The following is a 26864-nucleotide window of genomic DNA, read 5'->3' as shown; positions in this document are numbered from 1 at the left end:
ATTCATTACCAAATTATGAGGTTGTGACAATACAAACTAACTCAAAATGTTACATCTTAATTCTTGGGGTTTTTACGTGGCATTGATACAAATATGAAATCTTAAAGAGTCCTCTCTCTTTGGTAAGCGGTTAACTATATGCAATAAGAGATGATCCGGTAAACTGTAGAGTACAGAAAATCCCACTCTTGGTGCCAGTTCTAATAGCAGATTCTCACAGTATACTCATGTCACTTAATCATAATTTATCGTAATACATCCTAAGGGAATTACATTCATTCATTCATTAATTTATTTATTGCTCAGGAAGATTCGCCCTGAGATGACACCCATGCCAATCTTCCTCTATTTTTCAGTATGTGGGCCACCAGCACAGCATGGCCACTAACAGAGCAGTGCAGGTCTGCGCCTGGGAACTGAACCCGGGCTGCCAAAGCAGAGTGCACCAAACTTAACCACTAGGCCCCGGAATTACTTTAAAGACAATACTCATTTAGAAGGATAAGTTCAGGCGTGTATGTTGACTCTTACCAGAGTCATTCCTTAAAAATGATTGATAAAAGAAAAAAAGCAGCTACAATCAACTATTTTAAGGCAAATCCCATGACAGAAGTGGAAGCCTTGGCTATCTGGATACCAGATTATGTCCAAACTCTAACTTTGAGAATTGGCCAGCATTTGACCTGAAGCTTGAGAGTTAAAAATTACAGTATGTAATTGTATATAACTATGTGTGCATGTGTATGTGTATATATATATATATATAAAAATAAAAAGTTACATTCCATGTCACTATCTATATAGTGAAGCAGAAATCAGAAGAGGGATCAAAGGACAGATGAGTGCAAACAGACTGTCACAACGCCAGCGCTGATGGGGAGACAGCTCACGGAAGCCAAAGCTGATGTTTTTCCTCTTCTTTTTTTTTTGAGAAAGATTAGCCCTGAGCTAACATCTGCCACCAAGCCTCCTCTTTTTGCTGAGAAGACTGGCCCTGAGCTAACATCCATGCCCATCTTCCTCTACTGTATATGTGGGACACCTGCCACAGCATGGCTTGACAAGCGGTGCCATGTCCGCACCTTGGATCTGAACCGGCGAACCCCGGGCCGCCGAGAAGCAGAATGTGCGAACTTAACAGCTGTGCCACTGGGCCAGCTCCCCAAAACCAATTTTAAAGGTAACACAGTGAAGGGACATGTGAGATTAGGAAAGCTCTGCAGAAGACTTGTACCTATTACTGGTTTCTTTACAAGCTATTCAGTGGCCTTTTCTCTTTTAGCTGCCTAGAGAAATCTACATCATAAAAGCCCTTCTGAATTTCACTTCACTGATGAGAATGGTGCTGTCACCTTCTTGTTTGTTCATAATTAAATACAAGGCACAAACCCAAGTCATCCTATTCAATACAAATGTCATACAATTATAATTTGTGTTTGTCCTATTTTAACTTCCATACATTCTATGAAATTTTATATTATATAGTATATTCTTTCACAATTAGAGTATGTAGTCAGCAACCAATGTTTCATTTTTTTTATCATCACCATCCTGTCTAGGAATTGTAAGAACAAAGACTGAATAGGTAGGACTATTTCAAACTGAAGTTAAAGAATTTCTAGGTTGTATGTCATACGCCAGAATTTCAATCCCTAAAAATGCAGTGACATGCAGGACTTTTAAAGAACAGATCCAACACAAATCCATCTTCTCATAATCCCTCTCAATAACCCTCAAAAAAAGTTTCACCCTGTGGACCTTTTCCTATAATTTGACTAAAGATAGCATGAAGAAAATTAAAAACAAAACAACTTTAAGAATGGTTTGGAGGTAGGAGTCAACTACAGATGGTCATTTTTAAATGTTTCCTATTTCTGTGATGTTTGGGTGGGGGCAGACAACATTTATTTGGAATAAAAAGAATTAAGATAGCAAAGATATTAAATAGAGTATTGAGATGGCCAGCTTACGTAGACACCAAAAGCAACTTTCAACTTAAAGACTAAGAGAAAAAATAGTCATTCAGAGTTCATTTAGTTGGAAGAAAGTCTAACTGTGGCTATAAGAAGCTAATCACTTTCATTTAAAATGGGTGATTTAAAATTAACAAACAAGTTTTCAAAGACTTCAGACTATAACTAAAAAGTGAAAATAGGGGCTGTCCCTGTGGCCTAGTGGTCAAGTTTGGTGCGCTCTACTTTGGCAGCCCAGGTTCAGTTCCCAGGTGTGGACCTACACCACTCATGGATGGCCATGCTGCGGCAGTGTCCCACATAAAACACAGAGGAAGACTGGAACAGATATTAGCTCAGGGACAACCTTCAAGTGAAAAGAGGATTGGCAATAGGTGTTGGCTCAGGGTCAATCTTCCTCAGCAAAAAACCCACAAAATGAAAACAATTCAAATTTAAGTCATACTTGCCATAGCTTCAATCCTAAACCAAGGAAAGCTTTAAGAACTTTAGACAAATCAGAGAAACTGAAACAAGCTGTTACAGCCTATCTAACCATTTAAAAGGACAGTGATCAAATAGAAAGAAAACCGTTTCCAAGGACATTCTTCCCACCAACTGCATACAGTAAACGTTCCTAAGGTAATTAAATTTTGCAAATCCAATCCAAAGGAAACATGAGAGAAATGCTCTGCTTGAGCTTCCCCATGTAGGAGTTTAGGGCCACGGTTTTCAAATTGCGTAACACAAGGAGACCCTCCTGAGGTGACTCAGGACCACCCTGGGGGGCAGCAGCATCAAAGTAGGAACAAAGCGATCTGCTTCCAGAAGCTGCAACAGGGAAGCACTGTTTTCTGATTTCCATACTGGGATTCAGCATACAAATGCAGTTCTTTAAAAAAGGACCGGCAACAGAAAAAATAAAAAATCACATTTACCTGGGCATACAGTGCATAGCCTTCAGCACACCTTGGAAATTTCTTTATGACCTCTTCAAAACCTTTCATAGCTGCTTGGATTTGTGAAGAATTGTTTCCTGTATATGCCTGGCGATACTGTTTAAAAAATCAAAAAAGGACTATCAAATTAAGAACTCAAAAACTCAAGGAATGTTAACATATTACAAAAGTCACACAAAATTACAGACATATTTCCAGAAAAGCAGTGATCTGCTAACATCATTTGTGGCATCTAAAAGGGCTCCAAGGATCCAAAGGCTACGTACAACTAGGAGTTCACGGCCACTCTACAATTCCAAGATGTTCAGTGCTCCAGGAGAGGGTGTACTAACTTGTAAAAAGTTAACTCTGCAAATAAACGGGGGAATTTTATATCTACTATAATGTATTACCAGTTTACTGAAAGTGTTATAAAGCTCCTTCACCTAATAGCATTTTCAGCTATAATACAAATGTGTTTGTGAGCCAATTTTTCTCCAATAAAAGGAAAATTCTTTTAGGACTCAGGCTAACTGGAAGTGCTGCATTTCACTAGAAATGGACTGACTTTACCTGATTTTCAGCTTTGTGTTATCAAGAGCTCTACAAAATTGAGAGGACAGAGCAGTTATGTGGCATTGTGACTGCAGAGTAATCTCCTCAAGATGCTTCTGTCCTTTGGACTGGTTTATGTAGAGAAGCAGGGAGAACACTGAGCATGAAATCAGGGACAAAGACCCATCAAGAGGACCTCAAATAAAACATCCCGGGACACACAGGCGCAGTACCTCAATGAGGACATACACTTCTATTGCCCTAAATGAATGCGCTTTCCCCCTGCAGTTATCCTGTGAGGGGAAAAACAGATGACTTCGTAGACAATGAGATACTCATTTTTGTTAACAATGGGAAATAAAAATGATGTTTAGAAAAATACAAAAGAAAGTAGAACCTACCAATGCAAAACACTTCTGAGCTTGAGCCAGAGCAGACTCGGGTCTTAATCTAATGCACTCATCAAAATCCGCTACTGCTTCTTCAACCTGATCAAGCAGTATCTTCAGCTAAGAAAAACACACAGAAATAAACAAAATGCAAAATAACAGGAGCCCCGCTTAAGTACACACTGTGCCTCTTATCACAGCTCAGCATAATGCTAAGCACGTAGTAATTATTCAATAAAGAAGTACTTCAGTGGACTAGAAAATCCTGTAATTTTAAAGGAAAGACTCTAAAACTTAACCGTAGTGTCCGATTTTTTACAAAGCACTATAAACCTGCCACTTTTGCACTGAAGTTCTGACGACTCTCAAGCAAGAACCCTCGTCCTCTAGAAAACTAAACATCTCTATACTTTAAAATTTCAAAGATCAGACATCAGATAATTACCTTTCAAATTAATCTTAAGATACTACCAGTAAAGATCAAAATGTCAAGAATTTAAGAGGTTATTTCAACATTTCTTAAGACCCTTCAGACAGAAATATTACATGAAATTCTCCACAAGAAAGAACTTCAGCTTTTCTGTTATTATATGGAGCCCATACTTTCCAACATAACACCATAATGCACCCAAGAAGCCATGTAAAACAAGCAGGTTATAAAGCCACGTTTTCCCCAGATCAGGCTAAAATTGGGAACTGTTTTCTTCAGTATGTATTTTTACTAAAAAATGAGTATGCATGTTATAAAAGAGATTTTTTTGGTACTGTTTGGATAGTCCAGGCTAATATTTCCTTACAGCAAGAAGCCTACAAAAATCACTGTTAATTTGAACATTAACTCAAAATGCTCACTAAATGTTTTCAATGTTTTACTCATTAAAAACCTATGAACCAGAAACACCTGAAAAACAAACTTGAACTGGCAAGCCAACATTTGTAGTCTTCCTTTTCTCTTTCTTTAATAAGCAAATACCAGAATTATAGGGACAAATGCTTAAGATGGGACTAAATAAATGCCAACCCAGACTGTAAACCACTGTGGCACTCTGTCCACAGCCCTCAGAAGGGACGTAAGAAAACGCTAAGACACTCTCTGGGAGCTGGCTCCATTGTGTAGTGGTTAAGTTCATACACTCAGCTTCATGGCCTGGGTTTGCAGTTCAGATCCTGGATACAGACCTATACCACTTGTCAGCCATGCTGTGGTGGTGACCTACATACAAAATAGAGGAATACTGGCACATAAGTTAGCTCAGGGCTAATCTCCCTCAAGCAAAAAAACAAAACAAAACAAAAAGAGGAAGATTGGTAACAGATGTTAGCTTTGAGGGAATCTTCCTCAGGAAAAAAATAAAAAAAAAGAGAGAGAACATTCTCAAAAATGGTATCAAATTCCTCAACCCCAAGGTCAGAATTTTTGGTAAGAAAATTAAGATTTACCTGTCCTCGATGGTGATAAACATCTGCATTCTGAGGATCGATGTCAGCAGCCATGTTAAAATCCTGAGTAGACAGCAAAGGCTGCTGCTGTTGCATGTACATGCTGCCTCTTTTGATGAGAGCATTTGCTCTAAGCTACATATCCAAAATGAGAAAAGGTTCATCATTACTACTTTTTATTCCAACTTGTTTTTTTTTTTAAATAATGGCTTTATTGAGATATAATTCACAACCATACAGCTCACCCTTTTAAGGTGTAAAAATCAGCCGTTTTTAGTATATTCACAGAGTTGTGCAATATGACCCAGAAGAATTGCTGAGTCATATGGTAACTCACAAACTTTCTGAGGAACTCCCATCACCACTATCTAATTCCAGAATATTTTCATCAACCCCCAAAGAAATCTCATATAAACTAGCAGTCACTCCCCATTTCCCCCCAGTCCTCAGCCCCTGAAAACCATCAATCTATTTTCTATTTCTATTGGATTTGTATATTCTGGAAATTTCATATAAATGGAATTATACATTATGCCGTCTTTTTGTGTCTGGCTTCTTTTACTTAGCATAATGGTTTCAAGGTTCATCTATGATGTAGCATCTGTCAGTACTTCATTCTTTTTTAAGGGCTGAATAATATTCCATTGTACCGATTTACTACATTTTATTTATCTGTTCATCAGCTGATGCACATTCGAGTTCTTCCACTTTCTGGCTATCACGAATAATGCTGCTATGAACATTCCTGAACAAGTTCTGTGAGGACATTTGTATTCACTTCTCTTGAGTATGCACCTAGGAGAAGAACTGCGGGGTTATATGGTAACCCTATGTCTAACTTTTTGAGGAACTCCCAAACTAATTTCCAAAGGGACTTACCATTTTACATTTCTACCAGCAATGTATGAGAGTTCCAATTTCTCCACATCCATCTTTCTGATTATAGCCATCCTAATGGGCGTAAAGTGATATGTCTCATTGGATTTTGACTTGCATTTCCCTAATGGCTAATGATGCTGAACATCTTTTCATGTTATTAGTCATCTGTATGTATTTTTTGAAGAAATGTCTATTCAGATCCTTCTATTTTTAAATTGGGTTGTCTTTTTATTGTTGAATTGTAAGAGTTCTCTTTACACTCTGAATACAATTTCCTTATCAGATACATGATTTGTGAATATTTTCTCCCATTCTGTGGAATGCGTTTTCTTTTTCTTGATGATACCCTTTCAATCACAAAAGTTTTTAATTTTGATGAAGTTATTTGTTTTTGTTTGCTTGTATTTTTGGTGTCATATCTAAGGAACCACTGCTTAAGCCAAGGTAAAGAAGATTTCCTCCCATGCTTCCTTTTTAGGATTTTATACTTTTAGCACATACATTTAGTCTCTGATCTACTTTAGGTTAATTTTTGTACATGGCATATGATAGGCATCATTACTACTTGCCATTAAAACCAAGATTCACGATCATGAAACAATTTTTCAATCAATTTTTCAAGACAAAAGTACATAAAAACATCTTCCTCAATGAAACAAACAAGGATGCCCCCACAATTATAACAAAAATACAAAACAGAACATCTTTGTAATCAGCAGGAAATAAAATTAAAGATAATATTAGAGGGTATCTTCAATTTGAAAATCTTATTTTGAAAGGAACTTTCAACAAATACTTAGTTGTCATTACTTTTGTTTACCAAGAAGTTAACATACTTTGTTAGTAACACTCAGGCCTTGAAAATAACTTTTATATTCCACAAAACACATGAACGGAGATGAAAAAAGCCAGAGTTAACTTAATTCACTGAGGAAACAGGCCACAGAGATGTTAACAAACTAGTAAGGAATAGTTGGTGGCTAAGCTCCGTCTTGTTACACTGAATAGAAGGCTCATATAATTCAAGAGACCCTCTCCCCCTCTTAATTATGGAAATAATTACATACACATGATAACACTTGGAAAACGAAAAGCTGTTCCAACCACACAACTCCAAAAACTTTTGGTATACTTCAGTATATTTCTATATCATATTTTTAGAACCTGTTTCTTGCTTCACGTAACATGAAATCTTTCAGAATGTATTATTAAATGTGTTTACCTTCACTGAATGATAATCCTGTACTACAACGCATGTTACTTGCAGTGTTACTACAGCGCTGCTCTACTACCCTTACCCCTACCCAAGTAGAGTCCAACACAGCAGGCAGTGGCCACAGGAGAAGCTGAAGTTACTAACACTATAGAAAAAAAAATTCCTTCCCTAGCTCAAGATAAATATCATTGATATTTACATTTCAGTTTCACTGTACCAACTCCATCATCGTTAGGTGTAGTTTCCTCCAAAACAAAAACAGTCATTTGGAGAATGGCAATCAAAATGTGAAAAATTTGGTAAAGCATATCTAAAAGCCTCATTTTTATTTACTAATTTTTTTCACATGCACACACACATTTTTAAATGTACCTTCACATTAGCATCTTTCAAACTGATGACCTTATCTAAATCTGGTTTGGCCGCAGTGGCATTGCCAATAAGCAGGTAGAACGTGGCTCGTAGTAATAATGCTTCTGCCATGTATTTGCCTTGAGCATCTACTTCTTTTGAGCATTCACTTATGATTTTATCATAGTTTTCTTCTTCCATATACTGTTTGGCCTTTAAATATCCAGAACTGAAAATAAAAATGAACACAGGAAATTATTTACTAAGAAAGGACCAAATGCTAAAATTTGCCACATTAGGATACCTGAGTTAAGCAACTGTCCATTTCCCCTTAACAAGTTAATCAGCCAGCGTGGGACTGAAGCAGGGCAGGAGGGTAACAGATAGGATTTTTGATGTAGACTGGATTTTCTTGATGCCTTAGAAAAAGAGTTTTAAAAAAGGAACCAGCAGAGTCAATGGCAGAAACCTAGGGTTACTGCCCAGGCCTCGACATTTAGATATGTGGAAGGATGAGCTAATGACAGACTGATCTGCAATGTGAGCAAGGATCCTGTCTATTCACCTTCATATTGGTGGCACACTGGTGTCACTCACCAGTTATTTCATGACTAACAGAGAGAACAGAGAAATAGGGAAAAATCCAGTGAGTTTAGGGTCACAGAAGCCCAGGAAAGAGGCATGACCTGAGCTGTGCTTTGTAAAGACCACTCTGGCTGTGCTGTGGAAATGGACTGTAAGGAGCAAGACTGGAGGTAGGGAAACAGCTGAAGGGCTCTCACCCAGAACTTGTGTGGTTTCACCTAAAAGAACAGACCTAGAACGAAGAGATGGAAACACCAAAAAAGCAAATTTAAATGAAGTCTCTTCCATCAAATAGGAGTTAAAAAAAAATCACACACCTTCCTACTTTTAAAAATGCAGTGACCACAATATCACTATTCTTGATGACTTTTATTGAGGATGCTTGCAAAAGGCATTTTTTTGAACTGAAAAGAAATTTATATTGGATGACCAATATGAGGTGTTACATATATAAGGCACTGTAAATTAAAGTACATTTTTCTCATTTCATTTGTTACATATTCTGAATAGAGAAAACTGGCAAGTGACTTTAAATTTATATTGGTCAAAATTGTATAAACTCTGTGCTAACTTTTCCTTTAATTACATTCTAATATTCTCTGCACTCTAGTTTTATTTCTCAGCTCACTAGGCTAAGAAAATATAATTATTAAATCAGATTGGAAGTAATGCTGGTTCCTACTTATGGAGAACCTCCATGCTAGCTACTTACAAACACGACCTCTAAACCTCTCACTAACCCTCCAACGTATGTATTATTAGCCCCATTTTGAAAATGATGTAGGTAAGGTTCAGAGTAAAACGGAATTCAAACATCCAAGTTTAGGGCCAGCCCCGTGGCCTAGTGGTTAAGTTCTGCTTCGGTGGCCTGGGTTTGCAGGTTTGGGTCCCGGGCGCAGACTTACACCACTGTCGGCCATGCTGCGGGGGCGACCCACATATACAAAGTGGAGGAAGACAGGCACAGATGTTAGCTCAGGGCTCATCTTCCTTTAGCTAAACAAACAAAAAGCCTAACTCAGGTCCAATTCCAGCTGGTGCTCTGGTGAGAGGCATCCACGTCCTGCTACCTCTCAACACAGTTTTTAGAATAACAGTATTAACTTCATTATAGTTTTTCTGGGACAAGGACTATTTCCTAACCAGAAGAGGAAATTATTGGCATCATCTTAAACCTTTACTTTCCAACTACAATTTTCTGAAAAGACTGCACATGAACTAATTAAACTTTGAACATCTTGGTACAAGTATACACAGTATCCTCCCTTAAAAGGTGGCGAACAATGGTAGAAAATGGGGAGGTGCCAATCAAAGGCAATCTGTTTCCTCAAACCTTCTAATATGCCATAGATGCAAAACAATGCTTTGCTATAAGAATATTCCCTTCTCTTCCACACTCGTTAAAAAACGTCATGTTGGTAATAATATTATACCATCTCTTAGAGAAGAGAGCTAACCTTAACAGCAAAACACAAGTACTGACAATTACAAATGGATAAGCAGGCTAGGTGGCTTAGATACTACATTTATCACTTGATCTCCAGTTGTAAACACAGTATCTTGCTTGGTTTCAGCTCTCTATAGGAGCAAACACAAGAAGCCCAAAGAATGGCATTTTCTTAGATAAGCAGAAAAAACCTTGAAGAAAGTTTCTCTTTTGGGTACTCCTAAGCATCTCAGAGGTTATAAATTACACACTTCCTGCACTACAACATTTAGATGTTGAACCAGACGATAATTTTCCGGAAAGTGCCCTATTCACTTAGTGAACCACTTGACGCACCGAGAGTCCTCTGGAGAATGTCACAGAGGGTTCTAAACGCAGCTCCTGCAGGCAGGAAAACCTTGAGTCACCAGACAAGTAACTCTCATGGTGTAACAGACACGTGTGAGAGAAGTATTTTTATCATAATAATATTATATAATTTTTAGTGTATTTCTATCTATAGATAGATTTTTTTTTTGAGATGACTCAGTCCCAATTGGGCTCTATGGTAGCAAAAAACCAGAAACAAAACCAAAAATCCCCCCCAAAACATTAAGCAGACACTATGCTTAACACACTTACTTTTCTTTCACCTCTAAAGCCTCCCCTTCCTTGTCTTTATCTTCATCAGACTTCTCTCCTTTAAGCATGGGCTGAGAAATTATATCATCCGTGAAAGAACTGAAGTAAGATTTGATAAACTGTGGAGATGGCATCAGAGGTTCACGATTCTGAAAATTAATCATTTTAAATAGATCAGAATGAGAAAACACTAAAGAAGCAGGTACACTTGTAGAACAATGAGAATGACTGTCGTAAAAATTGGAATCTCATTTTTAAGAGGCAGTGGAAATGGTAAAGCTGCCAGTCCTAACAGTTCAAAGCAGGTTTTATTTTTTTTTATTTTTTGCTTTCCCAATTAAAGTATATTCATGATGGCATTGTACAACTGAGTGAGCACCACAAAGTGGACGGGAAGGCAGGAGGTACGGTCTTGGGTGGGCTGATTGCACCTGAGCCAGGACAGAGCGTTGAACTACCCCAAAACAAACCTTAAAACATCAGATGTGGTTTTGGAGTGAAGAGGCTGTGGAACCCGCTGAGAATTCCTGGCAGCGAGAAGTTCGTCCACCTGTGCTACGGAAATGTGGTGCTGCAGCGAAGCCTTTAGGAAGAGGGGGCACTGTTCTGAGCACGGGAAGACGATGACCAAAACCACTGGGGGAGATTCTCAGCTTCAGCAGTTGAGACTAAATACCCAAGGGCCAGAGGCTGCTGCTTCAGCTCCTCAGGTGCTTCTCCAGAAAGAAAACGCTCACCCTGGCTCTGACCAAGCTGGAAGTGAGAGCCCACACCAATTCCAGAAGGACAGCCTGGGGAGGGAACTGGGGAGCAGTTGGGAGAGGAATGGAGGTTCCCAGTCATTAATATGCCAATGCCATTGTCCAAATCATCTGGGAATGGAAGGTCAACAAACATATATCATCATTGTTGGGGCTAAATCCATCAAAGTAGGTTTTAAATGAGAGCCTTTCCCCTCTCCAAAGTTATAAAATATCCAGAACTCTTAGAACCACTAAAAGTAAAGGAAGGTGAAATCTGGAACACAAAAGGCAAATAGCTGCTGAGTTAAAATTATCTCCTTCTCCTGGTCCCTGTGCTAGAAGACTGGCATCTCAGTTTATCACTCAAGCCCACATCTTACACAAGTGCTGCTGAGACGTGATGTCCATTTACCATGGGCTTTCGTCTGTCCTCTAGTTGTACTGCATCCAAAGATCTCCGTTACAGTAAGTGCCACTGACAGAATGAAATCACATTTCCCATTTTAATTATTACTTTTTGGCATGGCAACCTGATTCATAATTATAGGAGTATTTTGTTCCTCCTTATAGTACATTTGAGATGATAAAGTTTTAAAGGAAGAGGGAAGAGTGAATAAAATAGCCAAAGGGCATGATACATTTTGGATCCTTTATCTACATAACCCAGACCAAAGATTTCAAGACGGAAATATGGTATTTTCAATTATACGTATAACAAATATCATTTCCATTATTTTGGTAGATTTAATATCTTTGTATTTGAAGGAAGGAAAAAAAAGGAATCTGGCTTTGTAAGTAAATGATCTGATCTAGGATAGATGAGAATGGGAACAAGGAAAACTGAACAGGAAACCTAAGGGAAAACCCCTGTTTTTGTGCTCTCTCTGGAGAGACATTCAATGTGTCTTAATTTAGGATTATACAGATAAATATTTTAAATCAAATGGCCACTCATCGAGTGACAAATACGCGTAACTTCAGTACTTCACTACAGACTCTGAGTAGGAGAATACAGCAGCAATCACTTCCCACTCTGGGGAAAAGCTTAAACAGAAATTTAAATGGCACTTATTGGAGGCTGAGTAAATCATTAATATCTTTTAGTTTCCTAGTTCAGCTTATAAAATGAAGCTATCCACCTCTCTGTCTTCCACAGAGTTGCAAATTGAAAATGAAAACAATGTTACAAGTAACAGACTTAAGTATCAAAGGAACTAGATACAAATTCTCGCTCTGCCACTTATTAGCTATGTGACCTTACATATGTCATTTGCAGTTTCCTCATCGCTAAAATGGCAATAAAAATACTTGCCTTATTTATCTTATAGGGTTATTGTAAAAATAAAAACAATATGAAAACTATCTTGTGATTTACAAAGTGGCAGCCAAACAGATTAGAAAATACATGTGGAAACTGATTTGGAACCTCTGTAAATGTTGATTATCTTACATTTTCTTACCACCCTGCAGTGCTAGCAGTCTAACTACTCAACAGTAACAAGATATTAGAACACACAAGGAAACTAGGTTCCTTTGAGTTCAATTTTTGAGACTCCAACACAGTATTTTACCAAGCGTTCTGAGGAACACCAGGTCATGAGACGCGTGAGGGAAAAAAGGTTCCATAGTTTGGAGACTGAGAGCCACTATGCTGTGCTCCTCTCGGAGAGTCACAACACATCCTAGCACAGGAAAGTCCTGCAGTGAAGAAACTTGTTTTAACTCTAACATTCAGAGACATAAAGTTAAAAATACATACAGCTCATTAAAATCAATTTAAGAGAAAAGCAAGTTATTAAAGAAAAAAGGAAAAATAGCCTCAATATTACTGAAATTTAGCAGAACAACTGCAGTGATGTCTATGGTACTCCCACGGTACTCTACTTAATCCCTCTGTGACACTTCACCAGAATGTGCCTTTTGTACTTATTAATAGTCTCTCTCACCAAACTGTAATTCGGTAAAGGCAAGAATCATGCCTTTGTACCCACCCTTCTAAAATGCCCACGACAGAGCTTTGTCCAATAAATGTTTCTTGAATTAAACCATCTGTTACTAACTGCCTAAAACCAATCCCAATTTATCCAGTATACCTTTAAAAACTTTAATGATACAGAATAGGGGTTGGCAAGCTTTTCTGAACAAGGCCAGAGAGCAAATATTTTAGGCTTTGCAGGCCATACAGTCTCTGTCACAACTTCAACTCTGCTGTTGCAGCTTAAAAGCTGCCCAAAACAATGTGTGAGTGGCCAAGTTTCAACAAAACATTGTTTATAAAAACAAGTGGGGCAGACTGGATTTGAACCACCTCTAATACAAATGAATTCTTTCAATATTCCCCAGGTACAATATCGGACACAGTCTATATTCTTATTTTGAAAAGATAAGCAACAAAAGACCAAGATTACAGGAAAAAGAAATATAATCCAGATCTAATTTCAGTCGTTCCCATTGCCCTCTTGACCAAATTTAAGCAGTATAAATTAGAAATGACCCTTCACAATATATACTTCCCCCCCTCTACTAACCAACTCAGAATAATTTACCTTGTATTTTTCTTTGGCTTTCTCTTTTCCAAGAAGTTTGAGAACTTTATCAGCTAACAGCATGCTTTGTTGATTCTGGAACCCTTCTAATATACACACAGCAGTGACATCTAGAAATGATGTAAAAACAAGAGTAAATATGGAATTATTGCAAAGATGATCAGCAGCATCAAATGGGCATAACGTTACCACAGAAAGCCAAACTAAATTCAGAGCCTAATGTGACTATCAAATTCATTTCCAATAAATTGATTAACAATTTAGTTTTATATCTATGACCAAACTCAAAGCTCAGAAAGTCACTCCACTTCTCTGGGATTCACCTTCCTCACCTGTGAAATGAAAGGGACTGTACTGTATGATTTGTGACGTTTCTCACCACCCTAACATTCTACATAGCAAAGAAAAAAAGGGAACCCAGGAATATTCCCTTCTGGCCAGTAACTCTAGGCCAAATCAACATAACATGGCTCTCTCATGTCTGGTATTTTTTACAGGCCTCAGGGTTATTCCTTGTATCCAAAGCCATTCTGCCACAGAACTCTCAATTTAAATCTGCTTCAAAATACCATTTTCCTCTGGTTATGCCACAGCTCAAGGTACACTGGTTTGAAGTTAAAAAGATCAGTGGTTCCTTAACCTCTCAAGCTTGGCTCTTGCATCTTTCTGAACTCAATTTCTCACGATTTCAAATCCTTGCTCTTCCAAACAAGTCAATCTACTATATGTCCTCCTGATAATTTGACCAGTGCCAATATCAATGTCTTTTTCCCATCTCATTTCTCCTCTCTAAACTCTATTTAACGTCTTCTCTATAAATTATTATCTGTTAATAACTTCAAGGCCTGGCTCAAAACTCAGAATTCTCTTTTCCAAAGCAACACTCCTTCTACCCACCAACAGAGAACATGACACCACAAAACCTCAAAGTTTTCTAAAATGTTCTCTAAACCGCTCTACTTGGTAATCCAGATTTTTTTAATAAAAAGGTTTTTTCCTTTTAAATAGTAATGTTATTTTTAGAAAATAATTAAGGCTAGATCTGATTATCGATGTTTTTAAAGCAGATTTAAATATGTGGTGGAAAGCACTTCTAGATTGCAGAAATTAAACTTTGGTTTAGCTCCATGTCACTTCGAAGAATGTACTTTAAAAGCCAGTGGCCTCTATTCTGATTGAAATTTTGGCAGCAGATATAGCCAATTAGAGGCTGCAGAATATTTACAGTATTTAGTGAGAATGGCAAATTCACCCATGCTTGTTACTAATTACATACTCGCTAATTGGATATAAAATAATGCTTGAAATACCAAAGGCAAAAAACAAATATTGTCCTTAGTGATTCACCTCAAAATTATTTCATATTTATATAGGATATTAACTGAAAATATGTAGAATCTTAGAAACACTATCACTTATTAAAACCTCTTTTCTGATTTCTTATTCATGGAATTACACTGATCTCATTAATTGCCAAGTTTAAAATATGTGGTATATAAATTTCAACTCTTAATACTCATTTAATTCCATAGTTGGGAACAGAGACAATACTCAAGTATCAGCAATCTCAATTTAAACTAGAAAACACAGTCTCAACTGAGGAAGAGTCAAACTTTTAAAATACAACTGATTTCTCTACTCGTAGCTGAGTTTCATGTAAATTAACGAATGACTACAAAGCCTCCAGTAATTTTCATATGTAAACACAAAAATACCCTCACCTTCTAAACATTCCTTCTTATTGTCTAGCTTCTCATGGGCTTTTGCACGTCTAAAGAGAGCTTTCACATATTTGGGATTAAGTTCAACAGCCTTTGTACAATCTTGTGCCACCTCTTTCCATTTTTGCTGTAATTGAAAGTATTAAAAAAAGTCACACTAAAGGAAGCACCATTTGACAGAAATCAGTTTTCCAAACTTAAGCTGAGTATTAAGAGTCCCACAATAGAAAAAAATATTCCCAACACATACAGAGTTAATATCCACAATACATTACAACAGCTCATAAAAATATCTGTAATAAAGATAAGCAACCTGATTTTTAAACATAGGCAAGGACATACTTAGGCCATCATTCTTCCACCAAATCTGCAGACCTCCCTGCATCGATGTGCTCACACACTCTCCTCCTTCCCCTGTTAGTGTTATCATCTAACACTGAGGGAGTGCTCCTCTTCATCCAAGGCCAACCCTCCACTTGCGATCTGGATCCACACTCTCCCCACTTCAAGGACTTCACTCTGGTAGCTACCCCACCTCTGCATCAATCTGCTTCCCTACTCAATCATTCCCAGGAGCATAAAAACATTTGCTCAGTATTGTCCATCGTTTAAACTCTCCTTTGATTCCATAAGGCCTGCAGCTACAACCCCATCTCGCAGCTCCTCTTTACTGCAAACCTCTGACAAGCTGCCACTCTGCTTGATTCCCATCACCTCCTGAATTTCCTTCGCTGAATTCTCCCCTCTGCTGCTCTCCACATGTTGGAACCCTCCAGGCCTCTCTTCTCTCAGGTTAGGTGATCACATCTATTGTCCTAGCCTTACGTAACATCTACAATTAGATGACTCCCAAGTGTATCTCTTCAGCCCAGACCACTCTCCTAAAATAGAGACATTTCTCAACTTAACTGTCTACTTAGCTGTCTCACCCCTTCCCCTCCTCTCCCTCTCCACTATCGTTAAGATTCCTGCTTCTCTTGGCCCTTCACCTCCAATGCAACAGCAAGTTCTGTTGGTCTCAGCTTTCCAAACATTGCAAGGCTTTGCCAGATCTGGCCTCTGCTACCTTTCCAATTTCCTCTCTCTCTACTCCAGGACCCTTTATACTAATTTTTTTTTTTTTTTTTGAGGAAGATTAGCCCTGAGCTAACTACTGCCAATTCTCCTCTTTTTGCTGAGGAAGACTGGCCCTGAGCTAACATCCATGCCAATCTTCCTCTACCTTATATGTGGAACAGCTACCACAGCATGGCTTTTGCCAAGTGGTGTCATGCCCAGACCCGGGATCTGAACCGGTGAACCCCGGGCCACCGGGAAGTGGAACATGCGAATTTAACTGCTGTGCCACCGGGCCAGCCCCGCTTTATACTTCTTTAATTACACCAAACTCTCTCCGGTCTCAGAGCAATTATACATACTGTTTCCTCTATTTGTAACACTCTCTTCTCCACTATTTTATGCACCAATCCCATCTCTGGTCATTCCTCTATTACAGAATCATGTGTTTCATCAAAGCATCTATCAAAACATCATTTAATAGTTTACTGTTCAGCTATCCTCGAGTTCCATGTATAACTGTTGCCTTTTATAAACCCAGCTCCTACCATAGTAACCTTCCATATATGAGACAGTCAATAAAATTTCGTTGAATAAATAAATGCAGAAATACAAATGCTCAACAAACAGAGAAAAGGATGGTCAACTTCAGCAACACCTCAAGCGCAAATTAAGACAATAATATAGTATTTTTCTCCTGGGAGAGTGGCAGAAATTATTAAGACTGATAATACCCACAGTCAGTGAGAATACTGAAAATATATTATTACATGCTCATATATGGAAATGTATTACTATATGCTCATACGTTATGGTTGGGAGTAGGTACTGATGCTACCTCTTTATATTTCCTGTTTCTAGAATTTTATTCTACAACTTCATCCTCCCCAAACTATGCAAAAATATTTATTACAACACTGAATGCAAGAGGGAAAACAGGAAGCAATCCAAATGTTCATCAACAGGGAGATGTTTTCCACCATACAACCATACAACAGCTACTGCATAGAGCCTTTAAAAGGAACGAATGTGCTGTGCATGTTCCATGAAAAGCTCTATGTTGCAAACAATATGTATAATAGGAACTCATCTTTGGCCTATTTTTCCCCACATATGCTACTATTACATTTATGGAGACAAAAATTTGAAGAAACAGGCTCAAACTGTCAAAGAGGACAGGGTCACCAGAAACTTTTACTTTCTGTATTACCTAATTTCATAAAATCTGATATATATAACTTTAGATTATATTTGACCAGCAAAACTAAATTTGTTCTTAAAAAGTTATGGACAATTAAAGGACATAAAAACAAAACAAAAATCCTATAATTTCAAAACAACTTCAAAAAATTTATTAGATTTGAGTGACATTAACTGAAACATTATGCAAATAAAGAGAAAAAAGAGAAGAGAAAAAACAACCTAGGATACATACCAACTGTTCAAAGGCAGCAGCTCTGTTTTGATAAAACGTGGAAAGGTCAACGTTCTTCTCCGTTGGGCACAAACCGATAGCCTCGGTATAGCACTGAATAGCTTGTTCATATTTTCCTGCTTTAAAATATTTGTTGCCTTTGTTCTTGGCTGCTTGGGCTCTATCAAGAGAGTTCTAAAATGAGAGGAAACCAAAAACACTTATCACTACACGGGAATGGATTCAGATCACGGTGACTAAATGCTAAACTGACAGAAGAAAAATGGGAGGGCAGAATGGCTGTTTATAGTGAAAGCTGCTTCATAAATATATCTGCATGGGATAGAGTTCTCAGCAGTAAGACTGCTAAGTCAAAAGGTTTACATATTTTTAATTTCAAAAACACTCAGATTTTTCCCATAAAGGGCTATAGTTCTTTAAAGTACCACTTTTCCGCGATTCCTGTCAGCAACAGGTGTCATTGCTGTGTTTAATTTTTGCCAGTCTAATGGGTATAAAACAGTGGTTCTCAATCAGGGGTGATTTTACCTATCAGGTCACATCTGACAATGTCTGGAGACGTTTTTGATTGTCACAACTGGGGTGGAAAGGAGGTGGTACTGACATCTAGGGGGCAGAGGCCAGGGATGCTGTTAACATTCTACAACGCACAGGACAGCCCCCCACAGCAAAGAATTACCAGATCCAAAACGTCAACAGTGCCAAGGCTGAATAACCCTTATAAAGGTTTACCCGTATAAAGTAATATTCCAACATTATTTTCATTTTCCTATTAATGAATTTGAAAATCTTTTCATGTTTATTGGCCACACGGCTTTCTTAGTCTAAAAACCACTTATTCATGTGTAGTTGCTATTTTTCTATTAGGCTGTTTGTCAAGCGTTTAAAATAGATTGTAGAAACACGCTGCTGTCTTCAATAAATAATTGTTATCCCAAATCTGTTGTTTGCTCATCAATAAATCTTTTGCACGCTTATCTTTGTCTCAGAGTCTGCTTCCTGGAGGACGCAATTTACACTCTTCACGTGTACATTATAGAATAGTTGGGAGTTAACACCTGCTGAGGACAGTGATGAACACTTCAATTAACATCTGGGAAGCATCTCTGTAGTTAAATCCAGTTATTCAGGTTCCAGCTACTAGGTCCAAGAGCTCTGTGGCAAGTCTACCCAAAATTTTGTTTGTCAACCTCATCCAACTTTAACAAATATGTGATTATGAAAAGATCCATATAATCTCCAACAGGTGAGCACTGTCAAAAAAAGCAGCAGAGGCAGGTGCTCCACAAATAACTTACAGGGGCTGTGAAAGGCAAGCTGCCTGGGGCCCAGGGCATCTCAGTCACAGAGAGAAGGAGACAGTAACCCTTCCTTACATCTGCTCTTTTCTCCTTACTCTTGCTTTATTTCTCTTTGTTGCTTTTCCCCCTTCATTTACCTTTTGTTTCCCTTCTCCTTTAGTCTGACTATAGCTATGGTTATTTTTAAAAGTATAGTGTGCAAAGAAGGATGTCTAGAAAATTCTACGTATCTAAGGTCAGAATACTAAACAGCTAGTTTAAGCTAGCCAGTGTCAACAAGGAACACGCATATTTTAAAACTAGGATGTGGGAGGATGAAAGGAACCAAATAAAGCACAAATAAATTAATAAATACAAAATCTTCCATTTGTCAATACCCTTAATCATCTTCCAAAAACTGTGACAGAGAAAATCCTCCACACAAAACATCCATAATAGAAGGCAACTAGGAATCTCTTACGTAGCTGTGGGCTCTGTGGGGCAACTACCAAGGTGATTTCTGGAAAACTGCACTTGAAGCAATCTCAACAGTCCTTCCAGTCCACTGAAGGAAGCAGAAGTCAGACTGGAGTAGGGCTGTGCCATCCAGAAGGAGTGAGGACACCGTACTTCCAAGAGACAAGTAACAGGCATACCTTGTCTCTGTCTTCCAAGAGAACACACTGTCAAGAATTGCCAACATTAAAGGAAAAGTAATACCACAAAAGAGAGGCACCAACTCAAATAGAAAATTGATATTTGGGAAAGCAAGATAGACCAAGCAAAGAGAAAAGTTAACATCAGAGGAATGAGAACCTATCACAGTCATTAAAAAAAAAAAAAAAAAAAAAGCCTGCTTTTAAAGTGCACCAATTAGATACCTTGAAAACCAAAAATGTTAAATGACAATGGAGTATTAATCCAGAAATTCCAACATCTATCTGAAGTTTAGAAGGAAAGGCAAAGAAAGGAGTGTTTAAAGAAATATCAGAAAAATTCTTGGAGCTGCAGAAAGTTCTGAAGAAAGATGATCTTGAACTTAAAATCTTATACCCAGCCAAACTAGCATTTAAGGTTGAACACAGAACAGAAGCAGAGGTGTACAACTTCCTTACCACTAAAAATAAAACCAAAGTGGGGCAGACGATCAATACAACAAAAAGTAGGCAAGGGAGGGTAAAGGAAGAAACAAAAAAGTAGAGTACATATGGCAGGAACCAGTAAACACATCAATAACAATAAACATGAATAGGTTAAATCTCCATATTCAAAAATTTTCAAACTGTTTAAAATAAAAAAGTTACTCTACATGCTGCCCATAAGGCATGACTTAAAACAAAATGACAGGTCAAAAAAAGAATGTAAAAAAGTTACAGAAGGCAAATACTAACAGAAAGAAGGCAGTATCAGACAAAACACCGTTCAAAAGCCTCAGATGGAACAAAGAAAGACAGTTTTATCAATAAAAGGTACAATCTGCCAAGAAGACATCATAACCAGGAACCTTCACGTGCCTAATAAAACTTTAAAATAATGAAACTCAATTACTTTTGACATTAATACAAAGAAAACTATTTCAATTTCTTGCAAAAAGTTTACAATGTTTCTATGTCATTGAGAACATGGCTAATACACTCCCAGAACACAAGGGACTGTTAATATAGAAAATAATGTGGCATATTAAATGCATGTGAGAAGTATGTTTGACTACAAACACACTGAAGATTTATTTAACATTTTTACTAAAGATCTGCAGCTTAAATAAAAAGAACATTCTCTAGGCTGAGTAATGGCCTTGTTTCATTAGCACAAACAGGCATGAATTCTTTCCTGTCTACTACGAATTTAAGGCTAACTGATATAATACAGAATACAAAAGGCAGCCATAGCTAGGGGCTAGGGCTGACAAGCCAAAAGAATAGACAGAAACCCAGAGAGGTACACAAGACTTCCTCTTCTTAGAAAGATGGATACTTCTTATTTTTATTCATCAAAGTCTAAATCAACCTAAAACCAATGAACTGAATCTTTCCCTCCAACTGGTTAAGTTTTATAATAGCTTCCTTTAAAAAATTATTACAAATTCTTTAACTCCTAAGGCCAAAATCAGAGCCTGCTTAATTTCCTTTCCTTACTGTAATGTAGAGAAACGATGTTCTGAATGACATTAAGTGGAAAAGGATCAAATTATATAGGCAAATCATCAAATCACAAATTTCTTCCATTGCTCCTCCACCACCACTCCAGAAAGCAACCAACCCACATCTTTGGACAGCATGAACCTGGTTAACATCGCCATCACCTTCTGCTCACAGCCCGCCCTTTACTTTCTGTCCAGCTGCTTCCCTTCATTCCATGTTCCCTTCATCCATGTTTTATGAAGAATATGGATCTTTATCATTAGAATCATACCCAGATTCACACTCTGGAACTGAAACAAAGGAAACCAATTCAGGCATCATATCTTGCTCACTACTGACTCCAAGGCAGAAGGGCACTAAGTGAAAAGACAAAGGGAAGCATCAGCACAACTAGATGTCTGTCTTTATTTTTGCCAAGCACGTACAATTGCATTCATTTTAGTTAAAAGCACATCTGACGTGACTCCACCGTACAACGACCAACAGGATAGTCTTTATTCTGAGGCAACACTAGAGGCCAGTGCAGAAAATAAGTTAACTGGCAGCCTCTCAAAAGAACTACCACTGACCAAAACACTGAAATCTCACCGTGTACATTAGGTGATTAGCAAATCGTACCACTAATAACCAGAAAATTATTAGTCCAAAGAGTAGCAACCGCATATATACACACACATAACATCCAAAACTATCTGGGTAAGACACAAGGGTTAAAAACAAATAACTCAGGAAATAAATCTAAAAGGAAAGAATGAGAAACATAGTAAATAAGTTCATTTTCTCCCTCTCCAACAAATATTGTGTGTTGAAACTTATCAACTACCAGGCACAACCTAGGAACCTGCCCCCCAATCCCTTACAAGAGGCAAATCAGTTCTGGAAAACAAATTACACTTAAAGACCAAAGCTACAGATATAAGGTACAATCTCAGTGAATTTAGTGGACTACAAAGTAAGAAAACAATCAGGGTTTGACAGTGAAAGTTACTTACAAGAATCTGCCCTGGAACAAAGATGACTAACAGAGGACAGTTAGGAAAATACTCCAAGGAGGAAAAACAACCCTAAAAGAGTTATTTAGCACACACCCTGAAGAAATTCAGGAGACCAGAAAGGACCTCTAAAACAAGTCCTGTGATGGTAAAATGACTACATTACAGAAAGCTTTTAATGACATACATTTGGCAATAAGGAATCACTGTAAATTCTTAGCAAGTATTTATATAATATTATCTTGATGATTGCATATAGTCACTGTGAAAGAAAATGAGCTAAAATTAGGGACATTAATCCACGTGTAAGAAAATAAAATGCATATTAGTTTATCACAATTACACATTTATACGCATCCAGTTAAAATATACATGAGGTGGTTCAATAATGTCTCTCTTAAATGGCTTTATTCCCTTAAATTTACCAAATTCCAAAAGCATATTTTAAAATTTGAATCCCAACTTTACAGAAGTGGCAATCAACTCTGGCACACTTAGTGCATGAGAAACAATCTTTCAATACTTTATTGCCCAACTGTTACTTTTATATGAGTCAAACCCAGGATAATAAGAAAATACCTAAGATAATAAGAAAGTCCTTTCCCATTTTATGTCCTGAAATTTTAAAAATCTACAACCAATTTCACTTACTAAATCATTATACAGTATAATCTTTACCTAAGCAGAACCTACTTCTAAGAATGCTGCTTTTGCAGGATTATGGTTGTACTTCATAAAAAATCAAGTGATTTATAAACAAAGAATGTCTATATGAGGTTTAAAACTGTTATAGCAATTTCCAGGATCTACTGGTAAATTAAAAATAAAAAGCTGGGGGGCTGGCCCCGTGGCCGAGTGGTTAAGTCCGCGCGCTCCGCTGCAGGTGGCCCAGTGTTTCGTTGGTTCGAATCCTGGGCGCGGACATGTCACTGCTCATCAAACCACGCTGAGGAAGCGTCCCACATGCCACAACCAGAAGGACCCACAACGAAGAATATACAACTATGTACTGGGGGGCTTATGGGGAGAAAAAGGAAAAAAAAAAATCTTAAAAAAAAGCTGGAAGTTTTGAAAAAAATATTCAACTTGTGGAATTAAATATATATATAAAAACTTAGAGAGGTCAAGGAATGAAGCTTCATTGGCTCATTCACTCCACACCTGCTGTGTGCCAGGCATTGCATTAGGTTCTGAGAATACAGTGGAGAGAGAGAGAGATGGTCCCAGCCTTCACAAATTGAAGATCATAGTAGGAAAGACATGAATAAGCAACCCTAGGACCATGTGGTGAGCGCAACGGAGAGGTAAAGTTCACACAGATGAGAGGTAGGCTTAGAAGGTTTTCAGAAAAGGTGAAATGACCCACATTTTGTGACTTGAAGGGTGAGAAGGTAGAGGTACTGGGCAGCGTTCAAAGAACATCCAAAGGTGAGAAACAAGAGGAAGTGGCAAGAGATGAAGTTGAAGAGGTAACAGGATCAAGATCACGCAGGGTCTGAAATCATGATGAATTTGAACTTTATCTTATCGCTGATGAAGAGAACACCACTTAATGGTTTTAAGCATGGTCCTGTCAGGATTTACTCTGGTAGTGACCAAATGGATTGGAGGAAGACAGTTACGAGGGTAGCAGTTACTCAGTCAAGAAATAATGGTGGTTGGAATGAAGCAGTAGTCAGATATTTAAGACAGAGAATTTCCTGGATGTTTTTCTAGATTGGATGTGGAGGACAGGGGAAGAGTTAAAAGTCAGGTATGATATCCAAGTTTCTGGCTTGGGAAACTAGTTAGATGAGGCACATTAATTGATAAGGGGTATTCTCAGGAAAAACAGGAGTCCGAGTGTGAGGTAATGAAGGGAAGGTTCCTTTTATATTGTGGCCTCTTGAGAGGTCTGGGCCATAGACAAGAAATTAGAGAGCCATCCATAGATTAAGTGCTAAGTGAAGCTGCTGGAGGGCGAGCAGACATCCAGGGAAGGTACGGAGCATTAAGAATGCCTAGGACAGCCCACGAAGGTCACCAAAAGGAAGAGGCAGAGAAAAGAGCCTAGAAAGGAGACTGAGAAGAAACAGCAAGGGAGGTAGGTATCAGGAAGTTTAAAACAAACAAAGAAAATCAGGAGAATGTAGTGTCTCAGAAGCCACAGCGAAGTTATGAAATTAAGAGATGACAATGTGAAATACTGCCAAGCATCAAGTAAGATACAGATTGAAAGGTGTTTAGTGGACTTAATTACAAAGGAATGTCATTGGTGACCCTGATTTTTAAACAACGACTAGAAACAGATCATTTGGGGGAAGAAAATTACTTCATTTCAAAGATAACAGGTTACTCAGTCTTTGCTCCCATCATTAAAATGTTTAGGTACATCTCTCCCTTCCCATTCCAGAGGGCTTACTTAGATTAGTGGTTCCTAACCATTTCATGTGGGTAACTTCTGGGTAACATTAAAAAAACTTGATCACTAGCATAACCGTTTTTATCATCAGATCAAAAATAACTGGATAAGAAGCTATTATAAAGTTGATAATACTTGTAAATAAATGCACTTTTAAAAAGTCACAGGTTGTTTGAAAAAAAGAAATAACTTAAGATATCCGTGCAGCCAGGATACCAGGCTCGGTGTCATATGGGTGTGGTAGTCCCTTGTGATAACTCAGGCCCAGAGACTGAGAAACACTATGGACAAGATGATCTTCACAGAACATTTTGAACTTTGAAAATCTGTAATTCTTCACACTTTAAAAAAAATTACTGAAGCAAAATGGCACATCACGTTAGATTTTATAACGGCCCCAAATGGAACATGATTTAATACTTTAAGTACCTCAATCTCAGACGTTATCAACTGTGATTAGATGCCTCTCTTTAGTGAAATCCTAAAATCCTAATTAAACAAAAATATCAATTTCTGCTTTTGCTTTACAAATGTTTGCTATCCCAGATAAATGATAATTGTATATAGTCTACATTGCACATGCAAATCTCAAACCGATAGATAAAAGCCCAGATCATTTTGTTAGTTCATTGTACATTAAGGTAAAGATAAACTAACACACAAAACCCACTGATTTTCCATTTGCTCACTGATATTGAACTCTGAACCAACAATATTTGTCCATTCCTTCATTCTTTTAAAAAATATAGCTATTGCTCAGGTGGAGAAAGAACAGTTAGGGCGTCAAGATTCTGCCATTTTTTCCATGAGTTGAAACAAATGCTGCCTTACTTACAAAACCCACTGAAGTTGCCAATCTAAAGATGCTATGCAAAGAGAGCAATTTCTCCAACTACAGATAATAAATAAATTACAACTAATGGTCAGCTATATTTAGATAGTCTAATAATAACTCTAAGGACCACACTATAAAAAAGACAAAAAAATCATCTTTTGGTATCTATTAGTCACAAACAGCAAAAATACAAATTTCCATTAAAAAAAATGGCAAAGACATTCCTATTGTTGCTTTACTGAAGAATCATCCAGTAATTTAAAGCAAGATTACAGGTACAAGCGTGCAAATTCCACAAAGCAAACAACAGTATGTACAAGTATTTTGCTCAGTTTTATTTGGGTCAAAAATAAATCATTTCAAAGCATTTCAAGATACACAAAGAAGTCAATCAAAGTTTAATTTTTAACTGCAGTCAGCTGAATTAAAAAACTGATGTGATAAAACTACAAACCATGGAATTCAACAACCATCACAGTGTTGACCCAGACAATGCTGACAAACTGAAAATAAGATTTAAGGAAATCTAAAATCTGAAAGACAGCTTGCCAAATTCTATCAAATACCAAACGGGTGAGGTGGGGTAGTATTTGAAACTGCAACGAAATGTCAAAACCTAGTTCCGTGTACAGAAACTATATTATAGATCTGAGAACTTTTATGTATTTTTCATTCATCTGCTATTCTTGTGATTAAAATTAAATTAACAAATGAAACATGGAATGACCAGAGAATTTCAGACACATGAAATGACATAAGACAAGTTATGATTAATTCAAAGAATCCCCCCCACTACCACTCTCATTAGCAGCACTGAGAATCACCAATTTTTAGGACTACAAGAAACATAAGAGATCTAATATTTTAATCCTCTTATTCTACAGGGATGACACTGAGGTCAGATAGATAAAATGACTTTCCAAGGTCTATGCTGGAGAGCCCAATACAAAGCGCACATCTCCTAGTTCTCACAGTCCCTGGCTTCTTCCACCACAGTGTAACGCCTCTTTTCTGTATTTAAAAAAAGGCAATGTTTTACTCTCTTATTAGAAAGCCTATCTGGCTCTCTCATGGCCTAGCACAATGCCTAACATACAGTACGTACTGAACTATGGTAGTTCATTCCCACATCAAAACTTAAGCTAATTTGACTACTTAGTAAAAGCATACTTTCAACCTGAATAGTATAACGTGGAAACGACTTGCAAATGTATATAACTGGCAGTTATTTGACCAAATGTTTCTCTGAACTCTGATTTACTCTGGAACTCCCACTGTATAATCCTACACACAGATAAAAGCCCTCAACCCATCCCATCCCAGTTTGGTACATGCAGCCAG

The 26864-nt window shown here is 37.6% G+C and overlaps 1 protein-coding gene across 1 annotated transcript in view; it reads right to left on the bottom strand.

Moving 5' to 3' along the window:
- The window catches only part of TOMM70 (translocase of outer mitochondrial membrane 70), a 34573-nt gene that overhangs the window by 5496 nt on the left and 2213 nt on the right, over nucleotides 1–26864 (bottom strand). Inside the window, exons 2-9 of the mRNA XM_014732669.3 lie at nucleotides 17875–18048; nucleotides 15384–15510; nucleotides 13663–13772; nucleotides 10374–10522; nucleotides 7742–7949; nucleotides 5275–5409; nucleotides 3847–3954; nucleotides 2891–3007 (exon numbers count right to left, since the gene is read on the bottom strand). Of these exons, the coding sequence (XP_014588155.2) occupies nucleotides 2891–3007; nucleotides 3847–3954; nucleotides 5275–5409; nucleotides 7742–7949; nucleotides 10374–10522; nucleotides 13663–13772; nucleotides 15384–15510; nucleotides 17875–18048 (1128 nt within the window). The remainder of the gene's footprint in view (nucleotides 1–2890; nucleotides 3008–3846; nucleotides 3955–5274; nucleotides 5410–7741; nucleotides 7950–10373; nucleotides 10523–13662; nucleotides 13773–15383; nucleotides 15511–17874; nucleotides 18049–26864) is intronic.

Source organism: Equus caballus, chromosome 19, assembly GCF_041296265.1.
Source record: "Equus caballus isolate H_3958 breed thoroughbred chromosome 19, TB-T2T, whole genome shotgun sequence".
Classification (NCBI taxonomy): domain Eukaryota; kingdom Metazoa; phylum Chordata; class Mammalia; order Perissodactyla; family Equidae; genus Equus; species Equus caballus.
This window is presented reverse-complemented; position numbering and strand designations above follow the sequence as displayed.